The sequence below is a fragment of the Apodemus sylvaticus genome, chromosome 10 (genome assembly GCF_947179515.1).
Source record: "Apodemus sylvaticus chromosome 10, mApoSyl1.1, whole genome shotgun sequence".
Lineage (NCBI taxonomy): Eukaryota > Metazoa > Chordata > Mammalia > Rodentia > Muridae > Apodemus > Apodemus sylvaticus.
In genome coordinates this window covers 16509547-16535791 of record NC_067481.1, presented here as the reverse complement: position 1 = coordinate 16535791, position 26245 = coordinate 16509547, and the positions used below count along the sequence as shown (strand labels likewise).

The window sequence follows — 26245 nt, the reverse complement described above, 5'->3', positions numbered from 1 at the left end:
GTCAAGTACTATACAATTTTCAAACCTTAGAATAAACTGGATGTGGCCACCCTCATTACCATTTAACATAGATTTTCATATGGTACTTGAATTTTGTCATAGCAATGGCCAAAAACTCGGCTTCACAAAGGTATCTCATTGAAATGAATGTAGCATAACCTGAGATTAAAAACTATCATCTCCTTCAAGCATGGTGTTTTTCATCTGTCACCTGCAGGCCACTTCTCCGTGACTTTTGATGTTGCTCTTGTGCTAATCTCCATCTAAGTCAGCTCACACCTCAGTCTCCATTCACATAGCCTGTTCTCCAGGAAATAAGAACCCTACTACCTACTGTGTGCACTTGGTCAATCGCATCTTGGACCTACTATGTTTCTCAAGGAACAAGTATTTTGTTTCATGTAGCTTCCTTAGTATCAGCTACTTAAGGATTCCAACTACTGAATTACAAATATTGTGGTTCAGGGTCTACCTATTTTGTTTGCTGGGAAATACACAGAGCAAATAGAGAAAGCTCACATATATTTAGTGACTAACCAGAGAGTGCGCCTCTGAGTGGCTGCTGCCCAAGCCTTTGTCCTCTTAATACACAGGGAACAATGTAGTCTGCAGAATGAAAGGCAATCAGTACTTTAGACTACTGCAAGGAGAATGCAGCCAATTTTTCCTAATGAAAAGGATAATCCCACATGAACCCCTATGTAATACAAGCTAAAAGCAGCTGCCTAGGCACAGCGCTGTTTATTCATCCATGATAAAAATTACCTAAATTTATGGATAAGATGATGTGGTGTTTGCTTCAAAATAAAAGGAGGAGAGGGGCGGATTGCCATGTGTTGACGGACCATCACTGCAGCTGGGCACCGTCTACATGAGGCTGTCTTGATGTTGTTCCCTTTAATTCTGCATATATATATATATATATATATATATATACATATACATACATATGTGTGTATGTGTGTATATATGTATGTGTGTGTGTATATATATATATATATATATATATATATATATATATAACTTTTCTAAAATGAAAAAAATAAAAACAAAGAAGACTAAAAAAGAAACTATTTCTGGAAACCCTTTCCTACAAGCTAGAAGGCATTCTTACCCCCACCTTCACCTGTGAGACACCTTTGGAGGTCTGATCCTCCACTTCCCCAGGGCAACTGCATGCCAGAGACATGCTACCCCCACCCTAGACTTCCCTAGCAGAAGCTGGTCAGGCTGGTATGGTGTAGGAGAGGAATGGGGAGGGGGAAAACACAACCTGGCTAAAGAGAAAGGGGGCTTTAAAGAAGTCAATCAAAATGAAATGAACTGTTTCAAATTATAGTTGATGATGACCAGTTTTATTTAGAGGTGGCTCTAGGTAGACTTCTATGTAGCAAGAAGACAGAAGAACCTTTGATTACAGACCCTTTGAGAACACACTGCTCACTTAACTGCTGCTCAAAGAGCCTTGAACAACCATTCTCTTCCCCACCCCAGAAGAACACTAATATTTCTGGAACACTCCACTTCTCCAGGGTATGCAGGTACACTCGGGAAAAGTACAGGTTGTACTGCTCTCCTACACTCTCACCTTCCAACCTCTATCAGGTTCCACACAGAACCACTGAAACCAGCTCTTTTCTTCTCTCGAAGAAAAAGAGAAAGCCAACTAGTAATTATCTGTTAAGATTTATCACATGCGGGGCTGGAGAGATGGCTCAGGGGTTAAGAGCACTGGCTGCTCTTCCAGAGGTCATGAGTTCAACTCCCAGCAACCACATGGTGGCTCACAACAATCTGTAATTGAATCCAATGCTTTCTTCTGGTGTATCAGTGATAGGATGCTCATATACATTAAATAAATAACTTAAAAAAAAAGATTTATCACATGCATCATTGGGGAGATTTCAGAGGTTGATGAAAACTGCTGCAGCATAAAACCAGACTTGAGAAGACTACACCCAAAGCAAAATGTCACAAGGCACCTTAGTGCCAAAACCTCAGAAGCCTCCATTTTTTTTCCTACTAGGTATATATAATTCCCTACTTTTGGCAAAAGACACCTTTATAACTGGGAATATAGCAACTTGTGTTTGGTTGAGAGCAATTGTACCTGCCAAAAACTAGTGTGGATATGGGGGAAAATATTTGTAGGGTTTTGGCTCCTAAAAAACTAAACAGTTAGGAAACCATGAAATGGAATCCCAGATAATCCCAGATATGTACTCGGAAGGACACCAGTTTGATGGGTAAAAGCTTGTGCTTGCATTCACAGGTCTCTCCCACCCGCTCCACTGTCTCAAGGGCAAGCCAGATCCTCCCTGGTGTGGACATGCGCAATACACTGCTGCCTAGCATCCCTACTTCTTCCTCACCTCATCAGCTCAGCCTCATTCTACACAGCACAGCATCCTCAAATTAGAGGACACATGTAGGCATAATGTTTTTGTACTGTGTAAAGTTTAGCCTTGTGTTTGTTATTCAAATGCTGATTTCTCTGCCCCTGTATCTTATTTCAATCCATGCAAGGCCAAGGCATTGTAATGCTGGTACCAAGAATCTCCTATCTCAAGTTGGTGTAAACAGTTCTTACCATTTATATTCTGCCTTGTCAATAAATGATGATCATCCAATGGCTAGGCAGAATAGAGAATAGGGCAGGAAGTTCACCAGCCAGGGTGGGGGGGGGAATAGAGAAGGAAGGAAGGAGGGGGGGAGGGAGGGAGGGAGGGAGGGAGGGAGGGAGGGAGGGAGGGAGAGAGAGGGAGAGGGAGAGAGAGAGAGAGAGAGAGAGAGAGAGCGCGCTATTGAGATCAGCAAGGAGGATGGAGGATTTGGAGCCATGAGGAAGGGGTCATGGGGAAGAGATCATGGACACACCCAGAGCCAGAGCAATGACAATATACAAGTATCTTGGGATGGGGCAGGGAGGGAGCCAGATTAGCATAGAAGGTTAAGATAGATCATTTAGCTGGTCAGGTATTTTAAATAATTGCAGTTTTAAATAAATCTAATTTCTCTATATAGTTACTGGGAACTAGAATAAAACAAAGAAACACAACTGTCCCATTCGCTATTATATTTATATTAAAGATAACTCATTTCTAGATAACAGGTACCCTAGTCTGCTCAAATATCAAAACATCACAGTCTGAGGGACTTAAGCAACTGACAATTACTTTTCATAGTTTTGGATGCTGGAATTTTGAGATCAGGATACCAGCATGGCTTGGCTCTTGTCCAGGAATCTCTTCATGGCAGAGACATCTTCTCATTGTGCCCTCACATGACAGAGAGAAAGAATACAGACAGACAGGTCTGTCCTGTTCTCGCGAGGACACTAACACAAGTGTGGAGTCTCACCCTTATGCTATTCAAAAAGTCCCTACAGTCACTTACCATTACACTGGAGCTTAGGATCCAACCTGTGGAAACACATTCTGTCTGTAACACCTAGGCATGTCACTCCTATGTTTGGTTTCTTCCATTTCTTTCAATGTCCTTCCACTGGCCACCAGGCCCTACACAATACTCTTTATGGGGTGGGGTGGGGGATACAGTTCACTAGAGAGTGCTCAGAAATCTGCGAGCACATTTCACGATGGCCACAGGAACTAGAGTCAGAGATGCCAGGTAGTTTCTTTTGTTTGGTTTTGTTTGGTTTGTTGTTGTTGTTGTTGTTTGAGACAGGAGCGCTCTAAATAGCCCTGGCTGTTCTGGAACTTACTATGTAGACCAGGCTGGCCTTGAACTCATAGAGATCTGCCTGCCTCTGCCCCCCAAATACTGGAATGTAATATGTGTCTAAAATGTCAGTACTAAGGAGTCTAAGTGACAAGAATCACAAATCTGAGGCCAACCTTAGCTATACAGCCCAGCTGTAAGACCATATCTCAATTATTAAAAATTATTTTCCTATTATTCAGTTTTAGATTACCAATTGTAAAACTATATAAGTCACAAACTATAAATTTCATTTCAGGAAAGCAAAAGGATACCTTTCTAATAAATCATATAAAGGCAGAACAGGGTCCCTTATACCCTGTTTGGTCCCCATCCCTCCCCCTGCTCTGCTCCTGCCACACACCCATCCCAGTGCTCCTCAGTGGAGGAAACCCCACATTACCCAGTATCATAGCTACTTCTCTCCCTGCTATGGCAGGATCCCACACAGGAGTAACCCAGGAAAAGGTTACTTGGCTCACGGGGCTGATTTGTTTTATTTTGCTTTATGTGCCATGGGCATGCCTGGGGCTGTGGAATCCAGAAAAGAATTGCTGGATACCTTGGAACTAGAATTCCAGACCGTTGTGGGCTACCATACAGGTGCTGGGAATCAAACCCAGGTCCTGTGGAAGAGCTATCAGGGCTCTAAACACTGAGCCTTCTCTCTAGTCCCAAGTTGAGGTATGACAGGAGAAGCTTAGGCCGCATGAGTGGAAATGGGAAGCTGCTGGCGACAGCATGCTGACCAATAAGAAAGTAAGTTCCGCCTGTAACTCCCAGGGCTCATCCCCAGGGGCTTACTTCCAACAGCCAGGCCTGACTCTTTTAAGTTTCCACAACCTCCCAAAAGAGTACCACCAGCTGTGGACACGAACTCGTGGGAGATAATCTCAAATTCAAACAATAGCACTCCATCGTATGTCTCACTACAAGAGATTCTTGTCTCCCCAAGGTCTCACTCAAATGACATGTTCTCTGTGGGGCCTGTTGAAAGGTGTGGTCCCTCAACCCTGCCCCGCCCAGTGCTGACCCTCTTTCCTGCTGTTTCTCCATAGCTCTTTTCAGCACAGATTTCTTTCTTGTCTGTGTCCCTACTAGAAGCAAAACTCTGAGCTCAGGCAAGGGAGGGTTTTTTCCTCCTGTTTTTATCCCTTGATGTAAGGGTCTATAATAGTTCTTATGAACTATTATATGAAGTCTATAACTTCATAATATAGTTGCATATCAATACTTTTAAGCCAGGCAGTGGTAGCACATGCCTTCAATTCCAGCACTTGGGAGGCAGAGGCAGGCAAATTTCTGAGTTCGAGGTCAGCCTGGTCTACAGAGTGAGATCCAGGACAACCAGGGCTACAAAAAGAGTTCTAGGTCATCCTTCGCTACACATGAAGCTTGAGGCCAGTCTAGGCTACAAGCTCAAACAAAAACAATAGCAAAACCAAAACAACCCCTCAAGTTCATTCTTAGCAATGAGAGCTACAACATGGTAGATATCACTTTAAGTGATTAGGTTGTTAAATAAGTATAACTAACCCATCCTTAAATGTTATAACAGTTCCTGTCTGCTAGGCAGTGATGGCAGACTCCTTTAATCCCAGCACTCAGGAGGCAGAGGCAAGTGGATGTCTTGAGTTTGAGGTCAGCCTGGTCTATAGACTGAATTCCAGGACAGCCAAGGCCACAAAGAAACCCTGTCCTGAAAAACCAAAAACCAAAAACCAAAAACCAAAGAGAGAAGAGAGAGAGAGAGAGAGAGAGAGAGAGAGAGAGAGAGAGAGAGAGAGAGAGAGAAGGAAGGAAAAGAAAGAAAGAAAGAAAGAAAGAAAGAAAGAAAGAAAGAAAGAAAGAAAGAAAGAAAGAAAGAAAGAAAGAAAGAACAAAACAAATTGCTATCAGAGCTCCTTCCTTAGTGCTAGGCCTGCCAGATCTGTGGCCTCTCCTATACTGTTCTCAGCTGTCTTCCCACACAGCTACTTACTGCTGCATTAATTCAAAAGGGGAACACTTGGTGCGTCACTCACCTGTTCAAACACGCTAATAGGTCCCAATTTCCTGTTTAATCAATCAGGCCCAACATACCTTGTGGCTCTCCACTCACTGTGTATCCCACACACCAGCCCTTTCCCCGACCCCACAATCCTCTTTTTGTCTCAGGCCTCCGTCCCAATGCCCCACCCCACCTCCACCCCAGCCCCAGCCCACTTCCGAAATCATCACTCAATAGTATCCTGTGCCCAGATAGGTATAGGCTCACAGCACATTGCCAGAACCTCCCTTGAGTTGTTACAGAACCTTGTTCTACACTGAAGCTCTGTCTTTGATCCCTATCAAACTATAGGTGCCTTGAGGACAGGTCTTTTTTTTTTTTTTTAAATGTCCCACACAGTACCTTTCCTAAGCTAAGTTTCTATTAATACATATTAAATTGAATGAAAAAACTATTTCATCTCTAAGCCACAGGGAAGGACAGACTAGACAAGCCCCAGTTGTGCTGGACACAACCAAGGCTACTTGTAAAATAAAGACCTGTGTGCAGGGAGCAGGGGAGAACAGAACAGCCTGAGTTGCAGAGATGGCCTTGCCTTGAGACACTAAGTGGAAGGACAGGTCTCCAAAATTCAATGGTCAATATATTTCTCCCAGTCCCTTGTGACTTGTTGGTCCTCAATTTTGAAATTTAAGAGATTCTACTTTCATTATAAAACACTTAAAAGTTAAATACTTAACCATGAAGGAGAGAACGTACACATGCATCCTCAGAGCCTACAGCACAAAGAAGGCACTGAGAATGCTCTTTTGGCCACTCACTCCTCATCGTGCTGGCTCTTTGGGTGCCTTAAAGGTCTTGCTGCTCCATGCAGGTTCCAAACAAGTGGGGCAGGATGCCCAAAGAAGTCGAGCTGGCCTTTGCTACGGATAGGAAGCAGGTTTACTGCAGTACTGACAGAATGACATGTGATCTTCTGACATATGACGATATTTTTTTTTCCATCTGGAAGACTGCTTAACAAAGGGAAATTAATGTTGTGCTCATGAAAATAATAAACCATGGAGACATGATGAAAGAGAACACACCAGTCAGGTCTGAATTAAGACCAAGTAAGAATTACTAATGAACAGAATAACAGAGAAGGCACTGAAATCTCTGAATTTGAGATGTGCACAGTTTTGTATGGGATAATCACTTTGGAAACTAAGTACAATGAATTTCCCAGCTGCAGAGATCCCTACCACCAAAAGGGAATGACAGCAAGATGGACACGTAAGAGTTAAGCGAGAAACAAGCCTCATTTCAATAACTCAGTTAATGTGGTTAGGTTGGGTGAATGTAAAATCTTATAGGCCCTAGTTATTTCAGGCTCTGTAAAAACCAAGTGAATAATTTGAATGACTGAGAAGATATCGCCTTGTAATTATGATTACAAGACTCTAATCATTAGAACTTAACAAATCTTAGGCAGCAAGTCTTCAGAAAGCCCAAGCAGCCAGAGCTATTAATAGGAAAGCCTAGAGCTATTCAAACTCAAGACACGAGCAATGAAGCATAAGAGGTAAGATAGTTTCTTTATCTGCTGCCTTCAGTGGAGTCATAACAGTTCAAGCTTTAAACTCACCCTCTTTTGAGTACAAGTCCTTTTCCTCTTTTTACCTCATTCTCCATTCTTATTTTATTAAGCAACATAGAACTACTTTCCACTGGAATATGTTTACTTAAATTCTGTGTCACTCAAGAACAATCCAAATTAAAATTACCTTCTTTTAAAGTCCACTTGATGGAGCCTGTCCTCTTGCTGACAGCATGCAAACTTCCATCCAGGGTTGAAACAAACAACAAGGTTTCAGGCAGTGTTACTGTGCTGGCTCTTCCAAAACTCTGCAATGAGATAGAGAGCCTTCATGTCAATCCACTCCTTCACCCTGGGCATGTATAATCACAAACTCCTGCCCTCAAAATCATCCTTCACATTAGCATCCATCTTCCAAACAAAGAAACTGAGGTTGGAGGGCCTATGTTCTCATCCAAGAGCACATTTCCAGACAAGAGCTGAGTCAACTTTATTCTAAGTGTTGGTCCTTCCCACAGACCAAAGGGTCTATACTCTAACATGACAATAAATTCTGAAACAGACATGGACAGCTAGCCCTGAGATGGAGGAGTCATGATGGTCAGCTCTCTGGCTTCCTTCTCTTGGGTCTCTTTTACTCTGTAAGTCCTTGGCATGTTATAAGATTCCATAATAAAAAAAAAAAAAAAAAAGAATAACAACTACTCATATGCCAGGAGATTTTTTTTTAAAAGCAAAGAATTAGAAAACACATTTAAAGTAAATAGGAATAATAATCCTTTTATTACATAAAATAGTATATACACTAAAATATCAAGATTTTTGGGCTAGAGAGATGGCTCAGCAGTTGAAAAAAGAACATTTTCTTCTTCCAAAGGACACTAGCTCAACTCCCAGCAGCAATTTAGGCATTCATAATAGCTTCTAATCCAGTCCCAGAGGCTCTGTCACCCTCTCTTCTGGAACCCATGGGCTCCCGTACTATGTGGCACACACATATATACATCTATGTAAATACATTTTCTTAAAAAAAAAAAAAGAAGAGGGCTAGAGAGATGGCTCAGTGGTTAAGAGCTCTGACTGCTCTTCCTAAGGTCCTGAGTTCAATTCCCAGCAACCACATGGTGGCTCACAGCCATCTGTAATGGGATCCAGTGCCCTCTTCTGGTGTGTCTGAAGAGAGTGACAGTGTACTCACATACAAAAAAATAAATAAACCTTTTTTTAAAAAATGAAGAATACACTTCAAAAAATGTCAAAATTCCAATGTAAATTGTAAATTGAAGCTACTGTTATTGAGGAAATTGATAGAAAGACTAACTCCAAACTTTTCTTCACAATCAAAATACACTTTAAAGTATATCTCTTTCAGTAAATTATGAAACATTATTCAACAAATTATGAAAATGAAGGGCCAGGTGTGGTGGTTTGTGCCTATGGTCCCAGAACTTTAGAGGAGAATACAAGAGGATTATGATCCACTTGGGCTACATAGCCAGGATCCTGTCTCAAATAAAACAATAATAAGATTTTAAAATTTATTTTATTTATAGATTAAAAAAGTTATGTGTAGGAGTGTTTTGCCTAAATGTATGCAAGTATACCACATGGAGGCCTAGTGTCTGCAGAGGGCAGCAGAAGACATCAAATCCTGGAACTGGAGTTACTGACAGATGTGAATTTGAGTGCTGAGATCCCAACTTGAATCTTCTGCAAAAGCAGACAGTACTCTTAACCACTGAGCCATTTCTCCAGTCCCCCAGATAAAAAAATGCTAAAACAGAATATTTTTAGGGCTGGGAACATAGCTCAGTGGTACAGCAGTTGTGTAAAGCCCCAAGTTAAATTCCTAGTAGTAAAAAATGAGATTAAAAAAAAAAAATCTAAAGAGGAACTCAGCAGTTAAGACTGCCTAACTGCTCTTGCAAAGAATCTGAGTACAGGTCTCAGTAACCACCTTGGGCAGCTCACAGTTATTTGTAACTCCAGCTCCAGGAGAATCTATAATCTCTGCACTCCACATGCACATACTCAAACACATAATTTCACAACTTAAGACTGTGAAAATTATCTTTATTATTCATTGCTAGTAACAGGGAGAAATGTTAGTATGAGCTTTCTTTTTTTTCCCCCCCAGACAGGTTTCCCTCTATAGTCCTGGCTGTCCTGGAACTCACTCTGTAGACCAGGCTGGCCTTGAACTCAGAAATCTGCCTGCCTCTGCCTCCCAAGTGCTGGGATTAAAGGCGTGCGCCCACTGCCTGGCTAGTATAAGCTTTCTTAAAAAAAGAGTTTATTTAGAGGCTAGAGAGATGCCTTACTGGTGAGGAGCACTGAATGTTCTTCAAGAGGGCTGGGGTTCAATTCCCAAGACCTACTTCGCAGTTCACAACTATCTTTAAGTCTAAGAGCTGACACTCTTTCACAGACATACATGCAGGCAAAACACCAATGCAGATATACATAAATAAATATTTTTTTAAAAGAATTTATCCAAAGTGACATTTCATACTGTGTGTCATTGCACTTTGCTCATATTCACTCACTCACGTCACTTTTCCCTTGTTCCCACACAACATGTATACACGTGTATGTGCACATATACACACACATATACACACAGAATTGCTCCTTTCCTCCCTCAAACGGCCTATAAGAAAGCAAAAGTCCCTCAGATTTTAGATATATGTTTCAATTTCTATATCCTAAAGAAAAAGTTCCTGATACAGAAAAATCTCTGGGCACAGTGACCCTATGTGTATTTTTTAGTGGACTCAATTTTCTAATATTTAAAAAGCTGAAACAAACTAAAACATATCTCAACAAATGTTACATGTGTCATTAACACAGATCTTAAGAGAAATCTATGGTACAGAAAAATGCTCATATACATTAGCCAGTGAAAAAATACACAACCCAAACCTTGGTGTGCACTGTGGAGTCTGTGTGTCCTCTGGCTTTGCTAGGATCTGTACCTCACCACAGCATTTCCACAGGAGCTGTCACAAGTACTCACATATATGACAGTTGATAGTTTCCTAAATAAAGTTGCCCTGTTGAGATGGGCCCCAGTCAACTGTGCCACACTTTTGTAATTGGATTTTCTTTTTCACTAGGCTATCCTACAATTTATGGAGAGAGAGAGAGAGAGAGAGAGAGAGAGAGAGAGAGAGAGAGAGAGAGAGAGAGAGAGAGGAGTGAGAGGAGTGAGAGGAGTGTGTGTGTTTGGGGAGGGAGAGTCTTGAATTTAAGCAGGTCAACAATGCTTGCTTAAACTGTAACATCTGAATTTTGGTATAAGCACTCTTTTTAGAATATGAGCTTAACTGTCTTTTCATGTTAAAAACAAAAGGATTGGGCAGTTACTTATGTATGGGAGCCTGGCACCAGAATGGTCACTCTCTTAAAAACCTTAAAGGATAGGCCCTGGTGGTTCCTTTTGGGGCAGCCTGAGGTGGCAGGACAAGCACTCCAGGCCCTGTATTCCTTTTTCATGGGTAGATCCACAGGTGGCACCCAGTGGGGGTGATGTTGGGAGCGGCTGCCAGAAGTACTGGCCTGGAAGGCAGGAGGTGCAGCCCTTGCTTTGATATGGCCCAGCCTTCTTTCTGGAGGGGGAGAAAGAGCCAACTTCACTGCTGCCTGGTAGATCTGCTATCTGTGCAGAGCCTCAAGTTTGAGGACGAAGAGTCAACTTTTAATTCTACCCGAGGAACCCGGAAATAAGACTAAGAGAGCCTCAAGGGTGGTACCCGTCCTATCTGACGATCCAAAGGTCACTGTTTGGGAATGGTTGAAATCATTTTAGCTCACAAGGTCAGGAGGGTAACAAGCTACAAGTGGACCTGCCTTCCCCTGACATGAGAAAACTGCATGGCCCAGAGCAAACAGCTATCACAGGAATAACCACTTTGTAAAACTAGTGTTGGAACCCACTCAGGAACCCAGTCCAGCTGGCTGAAGTAGAAAATAATAAACCTGGTAGAGTTTTGTAGCTTTTAACCATATGGGAAAAAACTGGATGAGAGAAAGACAAAAAGAAGCCTGAGGAGAAACTCTGTCCAAAGACTGAGAGAAAATGTTTGCCCTCCATCATTTCCTGAACCTCAGCAAGAAGGGATTTCCTTAAGCTCAAAGACACTTCTGCCCTTAAAACAAAGTCCTCTTTGTGTAAATTTGTTGAAATTAGGTTTCTGTTACTTATACCAAATAGTGCATACCCTCCCCCATTTAAAAAAAATACAACCTTCTGTAACTCCATTCCCAAGGGATTTAGTGTTCTCTTCTGTACTAAATACCCATGCAGTATATACACATACATTTAGGCAAAACCCTCATACACATAAGCAAAAATAAATAAAAACAGAGTGCCGATAAGATGGCTCAGGAGGTAAGAATTTTTGCCATCAAGACTGATGATCTGAGTTCAATTACCAGTATACAAAAAATGGAAGGAGAGAACTGCTCCAGTGAGCTGTCCTCTGACTTCCACATTTGGTACACAGGAAACAAAAAACAAAAGCAAACTTAATCTAAACACACACACAGCTGGGCGGTGCTGGCCAATGCCTTTAATCCTAGCACTGTGAGGGAAAGGGCGGCAGGGGGGACGGGTCTCAGAGTTTGAAGCCAGCCTGACTCCAGGACAGCCAGAGCTACAACAGAGAAACCATGTCTTGAAAAACCAAAAGACAATAAACAAAACCAAAACAAACAAACCAAGAACACCTTGAGAGAAAAAAAAATTACAATATTATACCACTATTATTTTCTCCTTTATTTTCTGAATTTTTAATAATATGACCATGTAATTTGCAACAAGTCTTTCATAAACTAGAAAGAAAAATACAAGTTTGCAGGTGAGAAAGAAGCTTACATTGCAACACTAATGTAAGCACCTGAGTTCAGAGGGCACACTTTCAATTTCAGGATATCAGACAACTCTACCATCTTTGATTATTAGAAGTCACCAAAAGCAACAAGGCTTAGAGAGTCTCCCAATCAGATCATGAGCATCAGAGAATAAGAGAGTCAGCACTATTTATTACTGAAGCATATCACAAAACAGAAAATGCCCCAGATATCTCATCACAGTAATAGAATTTACAACACTCCACAGGGCTGGAGAGGTGGCTCAGCCGTTAAGAGCATCTATCTCCTGACATGCATGAAAACATAACGTGTGTGTGTGTGTGTGTGTGTGTGTGTGTAAATAAATAAATCTTAAAAACAAAAGCCGTCAAACATTAATGTTCCTTTACTACTAGTGTGGAGACAAAAGTCACCCACCTTGTTTGAATATCTTGGAAACACAGAGAAAGCAATTGTCTGTGGTTGACTGGTGAACCGAAATAAACCCCTCAACATACAACTGGCATAATCTTCTAAAAAAAAAAAAAAAAAAAAAAAAAAACTCAACAAAACACAAGGTTTGGAGAGAAGATGGATTAGTAACTGCGCTCTAGCCCAGTTACATGTCCACAGGAACCTCACAACCCTTGCCAAGTTTGGCAAGTTTTGTTCTTAACTGAGTCAATTTGGGTGCCCCCGGGGATCACTATAATTAATTCTAGTGTGGTCTCTCTCTCTCTCTCTCCCTCTTCCTTCCTCTCCATCTCCTTCCCCTCCCTCTCTTTCTGCCTGTCTCTCTTCTCGCCCTCCCCATATCCTTCCCCCCAATCCCCATTCCTGAGTCAGGGTCTCTCTATGTAGCCTGTCATATGCTTATAAGTATGTATTACAAATGTCCTGGTGTTTCAAAACCTCAAGCATAATATATCCCTCCCTTTGAGATAGTGTTTTACATAGCTCAGGCTGGCTTTGGATTCTCTCTATAACCAATAATAATCCTGCTTCTTCCATCCCTGGTTTATGTGGTGCTAGAATCAAACCTAGGGCTCCAAGTGTACTGGGGAAATGCTATCAACTGAAGTACTCTCCCAGACCTTCAGCAATTTTCTTAAACACGAAATACCTGTCTCTAAATATAGTTGCTATAACTAACATGAATTAAATATGCTCCTAGATGCCTTTTGTGATACTGATCATAGCTGAGAACTATTTGTACCCAAATACTGACAAACACTGCTTCATGATAATGAACTTGCCCATTACCTCTGCCTAGCCATTTCAGACTTTAGTACTTTTTTTTTCTACAACAGATGAAAAACGGGAACAAATTCTACAGCTATACATGCTAGTTTCCAGAGTGCCTGAAAATGGAAAAAGGTCAAACTTACATCTGCTTTATGGTCTCTAGAAACTGATGTCTAAAGCCTAATATATATATACTCCTAGCTTGAAGATGGCTCTAAAAAGTGACCAATAAGGAAACCTGTGGTGGATTAGAATAACAGGGACAAGTATTTTAGTCTACCATAAAACTGAACATCTACTACTTCCCAAAGACACCATGTTCTGTCCAAACAGCCCCTCTCATAAAAGGTGACCACAAATCACTTTGGAAATTCCCAGCCTTTGAAGTAATCTATGCTTGATGCAAATGTACTGTCCCACTTATAAGAAAGACTGCAGCATAAAGAGGACTATAATTACTGTTCCATTTATACAACTCCCCAACACCACACACACACACACACACACTCATATTCTCAATTCTATCCTAGTCTCTCTCCCTCTTCGCTCCTGGAACTTATGGCCGGCCGTGAACAATCAAGCTGCCTTCTGCAGTCCAAGGACTCCTTCCTTGTCAGGGCTTAACTCTACTAGCCAACTTGTTCCAGAGGCGGAACAGCAGGCAAAGGACTTAAAAGAGTTCATCTGGGGGTCCAGAGAGATGCTCAGTGGTTAAAAGCACTGGCTGCTCTTCCAGGGAGCATAGGTCCAATTCACAGCACCCACATGGTGGCTCACAGATGTCTGTAACTTCAGTTCTAGGGATCTGACTCCCTCTTCTCACTTCTCAGAGCACCAGGTATACAAGTGGACATAGATACACATACAGGCAAAATAATTTTCTAAAAAAAAAAAAAAAGGTTTCTTTTGGTGGGGTGAACATATAGCCTAGTTAATAGAGTGTTTGTCTACCATACATGAAGCCCTGTGTTGGATCCTTAGTACCACATAACCAGACAGTGATGGATGACTATTATCCCAACCACCTGGGAAGTAGAGGTCAAAATTAGCCTTGGTCACTGAGGAAGTTCGAGGCCAACCAAGGAACACGAGACTCTAGCCTCTAAACAAACTAGAAAAAACAGAGTCCATTTTGGTTCATTAATATATGCACAGTGCAGGGTTACAAGTAAGTCATCAAACAAGTAGGCCAGCGAGACCTATCAAGTTTCCAAAGTGTTTTCTTTTACTACCCAGTTTGGACATATAAACTCTTGACAGCGATTAGATCTGCATGTCTCTAAATGAAGAATAATTAATTTTAAGTGAATGAAAATGTGCTAAAGAATGAGAGTTTGTAATTATTAGCTCTAACAGTAATGCTCAGAAATAGGAAGGGCATTTCCCAAAGGGCAGGCCAGCCAAGACCTCGCAGCAAGGATGGACGGCGTGCAGAAGATGACAAAGCAGAGGGTAATAACCAATAGGCTGATAGTCTTCCTCTCTTAGGTGAAGTCTTGCTATATTAGCACAAATGATCTTTTTTTCAATAAAAGAAAATGTTTTTAGGGGCTGGAGAGATGGCTCAGCAGTTGAGAATACTGCCTGCTCTTCCAGAGAACCCGAGTTCAATTTCTAGCACCACATAGCAGCTCATAACTGTCTGTAACTCCAGTTCCAGGGGAACAGGAAATATGGAAGTTCCCAGCCTTTGAAGTAATCTATGCTTGGTGCAAACTATACTTTCCCGTTTATAAGACTGCAGCATAAAGAGGACTGTAATTGTTGTTCCATTCATAAAATCCCCCCCCCACACACACACACACTCACGTGCGCGCGCATAAGCACACTCATTCATATTCTCACTCTTTTGCTCACTGCTCTTGAAAGGGACTCAGATTAAGTTCCTAGTACCCACATGGTGGCTCACAAACACCTCCAACCTCCAGTTCCAGAGAATCCTACCCCCTCTTCTGGCCTTTTCAGGTACCAGGCATGCATATGATGATACATATATATACATACATACATACATACATGCAAGTATTTACAAACACATATAAAAATAAATCTTTATTTTAAAAAGAGAGAGAATTACAACCTGGACACACTGATTTTAGACAGGGTTTCTCTGTGTAGCCCTGGCTATCCTGAAACTCACTCTGTGGACCAGGCTGGCCGCAAACTCAGAGATCCATCTGCCTCTGCCTCCAAAGTGCTGGGATTGAAGATGTTTTGCCACCACTGCCAACCAAGATTCACTCATTTTCAAGAATATCAGGAGCTTTTCTAGTATAGCACCACAGACTCCAGTCCTGTAGTGCTTTAAATAAATAAGTAAACAAATAAATTAACTAAATAAATGAAACACTTATAGAGCATGTCTCCAGCAAGAAGTTCCTCAGAGTATTGTCCTATAACAGAGGACCTTGATAGGCATTAAAAGATATTTTAAAGAATATTTGTAGCCGGGCAGTGGTGGCACACTTGGGAGGCAGAGGCAGGCAGATTTCTGAGTTCAAGGCCAGCCTGGTCTACAGAGTGAGTTCCAGGACAGCCAGAGCTATACAGAGAAACACTGTCTCTAAAAACAAAACAACAACAACAAAAGATCTTTTTTTAAAGATTTATTTATTTATTATATGTAAGTACACTGTAGTTGTCTTCATACATTTTTTTTCTTCTTGCTCTGGCCCCGGACACTGTAGCTGTCTTCAGACACCCCAGAAGAGGGCATCAGATCTCATTATGGATGGTTGTGAGTCACCACTTGGTTGCTGGGATTTGAACTCAGGACCTTTGGAAGAGCAGTAAGCTCTCTTAACCACTGAGCCGTCTCTCCAGCCCAAAAAGAACATCTTGTACAGCCCAAAAAGAACAAAGAGTATCTACAATTCTGCTTGCACAATATTACCTCCTATAAGTCCAAACAAAGCCTAGATATTGGGGATTCTAGTTGCTTTATGAAAGTACTCAGAAGAATTCAATCATTTTGTCATTTAATCACATATAAGAGACTGTCCAATAAAGGCCAAAAGGGCATCAAGAATTCACAACTGGGACTGGAGAGATGGCTCAGCGGTTAAGAGCATTGACTGCTGCTCTTCCAGAGGTCCTGAGTTCAATTCCCAGCAACCACATGGTGGCTCACAACCATCTGTAACAAGATCTGATGCCCTCTTCTGGAGTATCTGAACACGATTACAATGTACTCATATACATAAAATAAATAATTAAAAAAAAAAAGATTTCACAACAGAAGGGCTAGGGAGAAGGCAATAAGTAAAGGCCTGATACCTGAGTTTGATCTTTAGCACCCACATAATAGAAGAAAAGAACCAATCCTTGCAAACTGTCCTTTGACTTTCAGGCACATGCCCAAACATCACTCATATATACATAATTATGATAAAATACTTTTAAAAATTCACACTAGGTAAGGAGGCACATTCACAACAGCAGTATGGGACAGAAATCAGTCTGGTAAGAGTACAAATCTATTACATAAAGCCCTCTCTATGCCAAGGAAAGCCCACCTGATCCACAAAGGGCCAAGCCTCTTCAGCAGCCCAAGAAAAAGGGTTAACTTCTCAAGGAAAAGGTCTGCCTTTAGGTAAAGACCTGTTGGCACAGATACTAAAACATTTATTTTAATCCAATGCTGTTCTCCCAACCCCATCTCATTCAAATATCTGAACCAACAGCAAAAAAAAAAAAAAAAAAAAAAAACGTGCAGAATCACAACACTGGTGACAATAAGAGACTTTTCTAGCTTCCTCATGTCTACTTTTAATGAGCAGTTATGTCCAGTTTTAAGGATTCCAGAACAATCCTAAATTGTTCCAAATTCTGTCACGCCCGAGTTTACCTATACTGTCAGCAACAACCCATCAACCATTCAGTTCCTTCTGGCCAGCCCACTGTCCATTTCCTGGGTTTTAGGAAAGGTAACAATGGCATTTGCTTTGGATAGGAGTCAGGTGTCTCAACTGGGGAGGTAGTAAAGGGCAAGGCCTAACTGAACATACTGTGTGGTTTACAATGAAGCAGCTGAGAGAGTTAAACTAGCCTTTGTGGTGATCTTTGGGTGTGGTGTAATTAACCACCACCCAAGACAGTTACAACTCTTCAGTTCAGACTATCCCTCTGCTTTACCAGATAGATCTGATAGAAGGCACTTCCTAAGTCCACTTTAATCCTGAGCACAAGGGTGGTTGCTTTCATAACAGGTGGTTGGCTGTGCTCCACTACTTGCAGAGCCCAAGGCTCAGTCCATGTTCAGCCATTTGTAGTTCTGCTTCTCTTCATGGTCCTTCTGCCACACTGGAGAATGGACCAGAAAACAAAGTCTTGTTCTTAGGAAGCTATCAAATCCCAAGGTGCCTGAGGAGTACTGGAGAGCTAGGGCAAATCACTTACTTTATAGATACAAAACCAAAACCAAGGGTGACCCGATTTAGCTGCTGAGCTTTACTACGCAGGTGTGGCCAGTTCTCCCATTGTCTTCACTAAAGAGAAATGACTGCATTTTCGACCTAGTAACAATTAAGAAACTGGCCAGGTTTATCCCAATGGAGAACCACCTCAATCTGGACTAATAAAAAGCTGATTAGACTACAAATTTGTAAGATGCACCAACCAACCTTACATCTAAAAAACCAAACTCCTCTTGAATATGGATGGATACTCATGTACAGTTTAACCTATTATTAAAGTGCGCATGTAGAAACCACAAAGGGAAAATAAGTCTCAATTACACAGCAACATTTTCAGTCCTGATAATAATCTGAAGTTGTCAATTTTGATCTTTACACTTCCCTAGAGATTCCTTGGGGCAGAGGGAGTGGAAAGGGAAGAGGTCAAAGAGAAAGTAGGTAAGTGCTCTAGTTAAATTTAAATTATCTACAAACAATTGTATTTATGACATAATTGCCACCTACACTTGCCAGCTGTTGCCAAGCATTAAGATAAAAGTTAAACAGCATCAAAGACTCTGGCTCAGACACCTAGCCAGACCCCAGCAGAATCCCCAGGTTTGAAATACACTAGCAGGTTATCCATCTCTACTAACTTGTCCACAGCAGCATTTTCCTCTCTCTAGTTAGCTGGATCGATTTAATCATCCACACAACACAGATCAAACACCAGAGCTGCTCTTGCTCCTGAGATATATAATTTTCACCTTCCCAACCCTCTCATTGCACAGGGAAGAAATCAGGGCCCTCAGAGGTGAAGTGACTTGCCCAAGTCACCACAGATAGTTAACCATAGACACACAGCAGGCTCAAAGCTCCATCTTCCAATCTGGTCTTCTGCCCACTGTCTCTGAACTATAATTTTACTACTTTAAGTAATAGTTCTCTGAGAACCGTAAGCCTACATTATTTCAGGTCTGAAACTCCCCTCAGAACACTAGTGGGCTGGATGAGGGTCAGCATTCTGCTTTAATATAAGGGTTAGAGCTCTTGAAGGAGACTATAATATAGTTTACAGATTCTCTAAAGATACATACTATATCACATAGCACAGCAAATTAGACAAGGTAAAGTCTTTTTATCGTTTGGGTTTGTTTTTTTTTTTAAGTGCCTGCATGGGAAGTCTATGCCTGGTGCCTGAGGAGGCCAGAAGATAGCACTGAAGCCCCTAAAATGTAGTAATAGATGATTATTAGACATCATGTAAGTACTGGGAATTGAACCTGGGTCCTCTGGAAGAGCAGCCAAGTGCTCTTACCCACTAAGCCATCTCTCCAGCAGCCAGGGTGAGGTCTTTAATTTCCTATAGTACACACGGATCCAATCCAAATTAGACCTCTTCCTAATTAAAAAAAAAAAGTATGTTTTAGATGACAACATTTATATACTTAAAGTATACAACTAACTCAGTAGCAGGTAAAGGCACTTGTCTGAAATCAATTCCATGAACCCACTTCAGACAGGAGAGAATCCAGGCCTCTGAGTTCTGAATGCATGCTTGCATAGGCACATTCACAGACACACATGCATACACAATTAATTAATTTACAAAAACTCTTCAAGAACATGAAATATTTGTTATTAACTGTAGCCACCATGTTGTAAAGTAAGCCTCTTGAACAAGCCAGTTCTAATTGTCTATAAAGGTCTCTGTTGTGAGATGCCGAGGATGCAGTCATTGCTCATTGCTTTGATGAAGGCAGTTACTCTATTAATGTCACTTAATGTCACTGCACATGAGGAAATGCACATTACTGACTAGTATGAGACAACTTACTTCAACAGCAAGAATCAAGTTAACAATCACAAATTGAAGAGCTTCCCAAAGTAAATTATGCCTTCTGTTTCACTAGAAGGAATAAAATGCTTACATAAAAGGAAGATATCAAACACTGACATTGCTTGTGGAAAAAGTTTTATTGCTAGCTGGTGGTTATGGCATATGCCTGTAATCTCAGCACTTGGAAGCTAAAGGAGGGAGGATTGGGAATTCAAATCCAGCTCTGGCAACAGAGTGAGTATAAGCAAGCCTAGGCTACATAAGACTTGTCTCTGGGTAGTATGGAACTGTGGAGACGGCTCAATGAGTAGCGTGCTTGCTGCACAAGCATGAGGATCTGAGTTCAAATTCTTAACACCTATGTAAAAGCCAGGTGTAGCAGTGCACTCCTACAACCCAGTACTAGGGGGCAGAGAAACACGGATCCTAGGGGCTCACTGTCCAGCTAATCTAGCCAAACAGCAAGTTCCAAGTCCAGTGAAAGATCCTATTTCAAAAAATATGCTGGAGGAAAATAAAGACATTCAGTGTTGACATCTGGCTTCCACAAATGCATGGACAGATAAGCACATATACTACATATACATACGTACACCTCTCCCTCTCCCTCTCACACAAATTATGCCATCAGATTCCCTAATTTCAAGATGGGTTTCTCATATTTCTGGACAGAAACAGGTAAGCATAAAAACTGCTCGGAAGACTATGTTAGAACAACCAAATCTACAGACAGACCTGTGGCTTTTAAATGGAGAAACGAAAAGAAAAAGCCAGAGAAATCAGCTGGCATGGAACACCAGTGCCTTCTCTACTTATCAAGAGGTAGGCAGGAAACAGAAGCAGGATGGAGTAACCACAGGAGACAGCAACAGGTTCAAAAAAGTGTCTTTCCAGACACTTAAAGAGCAGAATCTGCCTCTGAAAAAGGAAAACGGATGTCCAGGGCATGGATGGAGGAGGGGACACACTTCACAGTACACATTCTCCCATGCACAGGTCCAATTCTCCCAGGAATCTCTCTTCCTTTTTTATTGTTTTTTTTTTTTGTTTTTTTTTTTTTTGTTTGTTTTGTTTTGTTTTTTGTATTTGGTTTTTTTGAGACAGGGTTTCTCTGTATAGCCCTGGCTGTCCTGGAACTCACTCTGTAGACCAGGCTGGCCTCAAACTCAGAAATCCATCTGCCTCTGACTCCCAGAGTGCTGGGATTACAGGCGTGCGCCACCGCCACCCGCCGCCCGCCAGGATCTCTCTTCCTAATGTCATCCCAGTCAGGCTCTGTATACTCTGGAGATCGTCCAGTCTTCTCTACTGCCAACTTCCCTGGGTCCTGGTCATCTGCACAATGAGGCAAGGACACTAAGCTTCTAAGTTTTGTTGTTTTATTTCCTCCCTCTTGAAAATTGAGAAATATCAATAGTTCTCTAAATGTTGAGAAGGAGAACAAATAATAAGAATCCCGAGGTGAGCTGGGTGGTGTCAGGGGCGATGCACGCCTGTAATCCCAGCACTCTGGAAGGCAGAGGCAGGCAGATTTCTGAGTTCGAGGCCAGCCTGGTCTACAGAGTGAGTTCCAGGACAGCCAGGGCTATACATAGAAACCCTGTCTCGAGAAAAAAAAAAATCCAAAAAACAACCAAAAAAACCCCAAAACAAACAAACAAACAAACAAACAAACAAAAAAAAAACCAAAAAAGAAAAAAGAATCCTGAGGTGACTGAGACTGAGGATGTGGTTCAGTTGGTACAGTGCTTCTCTAGACTGCAGGAGGCCATGAGCAGGGTCAGCACCACTCTCTTACAGTCCTAGCACTTGGGAAGTGGAGGCAGGATGGTCATCCTTGACTACATATGGAGTTTGAGAACAGCCTGGGATACACCTGAGATTTTTATCTCAAAAATTAATTTAATTAATTAAATAGCAAAAAAATAAAAAGTTCAAAGCAAGAGTTATATAAATGTAACAAAGAACACTTGACAAAGGATATTAGTAGCAGCCAAAGATATCTTCAGAAAGCAAATAAAACTCAAAAACCTGATTATCCACTCTGTCTCAAACAGTGGTTACTCCCATCTCTCACAGACAGATATCAGCAGTACAATAGACATTACTGCCAGAGAGAAGCTGGGAAGAGGAAGGGAAGAAAAAATGTGTTTGTTTTGTTGTGTTTAGGGAAAAGTTTAGCCAGTGAAAAGATTCTTGAAAAGATCTTTACCAGTCATCACTCCAGCCATCACTCCATTGTACATTCTGGGACTGCATTTTGACCATCTAGAAACACTTTCTTTATACCATACCATCTTTTTCTACTCCTCCTCCTCTTTCTCCTCTTCCCCCCTTCCCACCCCCACAGGACAGAGTTTCAGAGTTTCTCTGTGTAGTCACTGGCTCAAAAAAACAAAACAAAACAAAAGCATGCACCACCACTGTTGAGGTTTGGCTTGTTGTTAAGTATTGTGACGCTAAGTGCAGGCCCCCAAGATCAAGTTATTTCTGATTGGTAAATAAAGATGCCTACAGCCTATAGCTAGATAGAATTAAGATAGGTGGTGCTAGCCGGGCAGTGGTGGCACACGCCTTTAGTCCTAGCTTTTGGGAGGCAGAGGCAGGCGGATTTCTGAGTTCGAGGCCAGCTTGGTCTACAGAGTGAGTTCCAGGACAGCCAGGGCTACACAGAGAAACCCGGTCTCATAAAACCAAAAAAAAAAAAAAAAAAAAAAAAAAAGATAGGTGGTTTTTGGTGGTGTGGGCAAGGGGAGGAGAGGTCAGAGGAGACCAAGAGGAGAGAGAGAAGAAGGTGAAGAGAGGAGAAAAATGATGGGTTAGGAGTCAAGAAAATGTGGCCCTGAGGGCTGGCCAATTGCAGTTAAGAGCAACCCAGATGAAACACAGTAGGTAATAACTCAGCGCTATCGATAGGAAAGTAGATTCTAATAGTATGGAGGAGAGATATCTGCCCAGCTCTTGTGCTGATTAAAGCGTATTGTAAAAAAATAAAGGTTGTGTGTGTCCTTTATCGGGGAAATAAATCGTTGAAGGTGGGGTAGAAACCCTGGATTGGAATTAAAACTTTCTACAGCACCACCACACCTGCTCATACCATTTTCTGATAATGCTGAACAATGAAAACGATATCTATTAGTGCAATGTAGAACCTCATCATTATGCTGTGGTTGTTAAAAGGCCAGGTTCTGGAGCCAGACTACCACTGAGCAACCCCTGCCTTGGCATTGTCACCTATAAAATGGGTGAGAAATAATAAATAATAAAACTCTGAAGCACTTGGAGAAATGTTTAATCAATGAATACACACACACACATATTTTTCACACACACAAAGACAATTTATAAAAAACTATTAATAACACAATAAAACCATTACAAAAGAAATTTGTTCCTGTCCTCAGGAGTTTATTATCCATTAAAAAGTCAGAGCAGTTGGGGATGAAAAGATGCCTCAATGGTTCTTCCAGAGGACCTGGGTTAAATTCCCAGCACACAGGCAAACAGCAATGCACAATCAATCAATCAATCAATCAATGTATGTCAGAGCAGTCAATTTTACAAACAGAAAACAGGGGGCTGGAGAGATGGCTCAGCGGTTAAGAGCACTGATTGCTCTTCTGAAGGTCCTGAGTTCAAATTCCAGTAACCACATGGTGGCTCACAACCATCCATAATGAGATCGGATGCCCTCTTCTGGAGTGTCTGAAGACAGCTACAACATATTTACATATAATAATAAATAAATCCTTTTTTTTTTTTTTTGGTTTTTCGAGACAGGGTTTCTCCATGGAGTCCTGGCTGTCCTGGAGCTCACTCTGTAGACCAGGCTGGCCTCGAACTCAGAAATCGGCCTGCCTCTGCCTCCCAAGTGCTGGGATTACAGGCATGTGCCACCACGCCTGGCAATAAATAAATCTAAAAAAAAAAAAAAAAGAAAAAAGAAAAAAGAAAAAAAAAGGTGATTAAAAAGAAAAAAACTTACTTGAAATCACCTTCTTTTAAAAAAACAAACAGAAAACAACAAGCTGCTTTGTTAAGCACTATGAAGGCGACAGGAGTCACAGAAGTGTAATAGAAGATAGATTCAGTCTTTTGACAGAAAGTTGGGCTTTGAGGGTGCAGATTTTATGTCAAAGGTTTTCTTGAGTTAATATCCACAGAGAGGAAAGGAAGAACTACCTAGGCAGGGGACAAAGCCTGTGCACAGGCCATGAGTCTGAAAATAATCTGCTGTATTTAAGAACCTCTATGACCAGTGTGGCTGGAGAGAAAAAGCCGACAGGAAATGTGAACAGATAGGGCTAGGGGGAAAAGCTTGCACTTACAGAGAGGGCCACAAAGGCCAGAATCAACATGACACGTCTAGTTGGTCATGTATCTACGTATGTCCCATGGAAGCAGCAGAACCAAAAGCTGCTGTGACACTGGGAAACAGACCTGGAGGAAACCCCACTCTTGAAGAATGATGCACTCCACACCAAACATGATGATCAGTGGGTTCACAGTGGGAGTCCTCCTCATGTTTTAATTTATATTAATACTATATCAATGTTGCTTAGCTGGTTGTAGACTATAAGGACAACATAGCAAAACTTCATGGGAAAGCTTAAAGGGGCCTTCTGGTAGATCCCAACTCAAGGTCTGTTTTCTTTTTTTTGTTTGTTTGGTTTGTTTTGTTTTGTTTTGTTTTTTGTTTTGTGAGACAGGGTTTCTCTATATAGCCCTGGCTAACCTGGAACTCACTCTGTAGACCAGGTTGACCTCGAACTCAGAAATTCGCCTGCCTCTGCCTCCCAGAGTGCTGGGATTACAGGCATGCGCCACCACCGCCTGGCCCAAGGTCTGTTTTCTAAGACCCCATGTCTGAGAGTCGTCTCTGGTCAGCTCACATGTAATCAGAATGATTATTAAACCTGCCCCTTTCTTCTGAATCACCCTATGTGTCTCTATGGTACCTGCACCCATTGTAGGATGGCTTTTCCTACAATAGAGAGAAATCTAGAACTCCACAGACTAAAATAAGTCACTGAATCGTGGCCTCCATTACTCAAGGAGGTTGACAAGGACTTGTAGGATTTACCAATCTCTTCCAGGCACTCCCTGCCTCACTCGGCTTCCTGTTGGCTGACTCTTCAGTTTCTCTTACTTTCTAGTTCACTTATTTCAACTCCACTCTCAGACTGGTCTCTTAATTTTATCATACACATGTACTGAAAGAGGCTTGTTATGAAGAATCCCCAAAGCTTACAAAGCTCCTGTCTTCAAAGAGTTGACCACCCAACAGAGGAAAAGCAATGTAAAACAATGAAAAAGCATACTCCACAACAGTGCCTCCAATCCTCAGAGCCACTCTACCTTCCTGGGCCAAGTCCTCAAACTCCTGTGCCGAACTCAAATGTGTTCATTTGACTCCAACCAAAACTTGTAGTTAATCCTCTCAAAATCAAAGTTCAAAAAAACCCAGAGTTGCAGGGCAGGGTGGTGCTCATCTTTAATCCCAGCATTCATGAGGCAGAGATAGGCAGATCTTTGAGTTTGAGGACAGCTTGGTCTTGGTCTACGTAGGCCAGCCAAGGCTATGTACTGAGACTTGTCTTATAAACTAAGCCAAACCAAACAAAACACCAAGATTTGGGGATAGCCCCCCATGGACCTGGCATATGCTTTGTTTGTTTGTTTGTGGGGTAGAGGACTCCCCACAAGTCCTGAAGGTGAAGGACTTGAAGAAGTCAAGGACATGAAGGTGTTCTGGGATCACTGGAGTGTCCTAGCCTGGGCTCTGAGTAGGGCATTCCACTTCTACTTGGGAATCCAGTGCGCTGGATGGAGCCTTTTAGCTCTACTGTGTACATACCCATAATTTACCAGAACTTTGCCTCCCTCAAGCTTTGCTGGATGTTCTTCTAGCCTCAGCCCATTAACCCACATCCAAAATCCACACAGAGGCTGTAGAAGTCTTGACGCCTTTAAACACAGTCATTTGAATCCATGCCACACCCTGGCATCTCCTTTTATCTCGAAATATTGCAACACTGGATATTAGTAATTATCTGATTCACTTTCAGGTAGGGTGGGGAAAGAAATACCAAAGAAAAAATTTAAAGCTAAAACAAATTAGTAAAATTAAAAGAAAATTCTGTAGGGACCAGAAAACTGATTTCTATATACACAGGCTACAGAGACTCTTAAAGCATCCAACATCTAAACCTAAAAGGATAGAACCACCTTCTCTCCAACCACAGATCAGATAAGAGACTGAACTTTACCAGCACTAAGAACTCTATAAAGATTTCCAAGCACTCAGCCCTCAGAGCAGGAATAGGGCTAGTCTTAGAGAAACTGTGGTTTGATTATTTGTTAGTTAAGCAGCAAAACTATAGATAAATGTCTTAATCATACTGTTTAAGAAAATTGTTTTCTTCCTTGCAAAACTAGACCATGGCAACTGGAAAACAAGCCCTGCAGAATTATGGGGAAAGACTGCTAAACTGAGTAGAGCAGACAAAGTGCCTGGGAGGTGAGAGACTTCAAATCTGGCTTTACAACCTTCTTATACTATTTTAACTACTTTGGTCCAGATACTTCTGTATTGGGAATAATGTTAATTTTGGTTAATTTGAAAC

At 41.6% G+C, this 26245-nt stretch overlaps 1 protein-coding gene across 2 annotated transcripts in view; it reads right to left on the bottom strand.

Moving 5' to 3' along the window:
* The window catches only part of Ern1 (endoplasmic reticulum to nucleus signaling 1), an 89289-nt gene that overhangs the window by 50238 nt on the left and 12806 nt on the right, over positions 1 to 26245 (bottom strand). The window contains exon 2 of one of the 2 annotated variants that reach the window (XM_052197451.1): positions 7477 to 7597. In XM_052197451.1, coding sequence (XP_052053411.1) covers positions 7477 to 7597 — 121 coding nt within the window. Of the gene's footprint in view, positions 1 to 7476; positions 7598 to 26245 lie in introns of those variants that run through there. The other variant, XM_052197452.1, reaches the window with a different exon arrangement.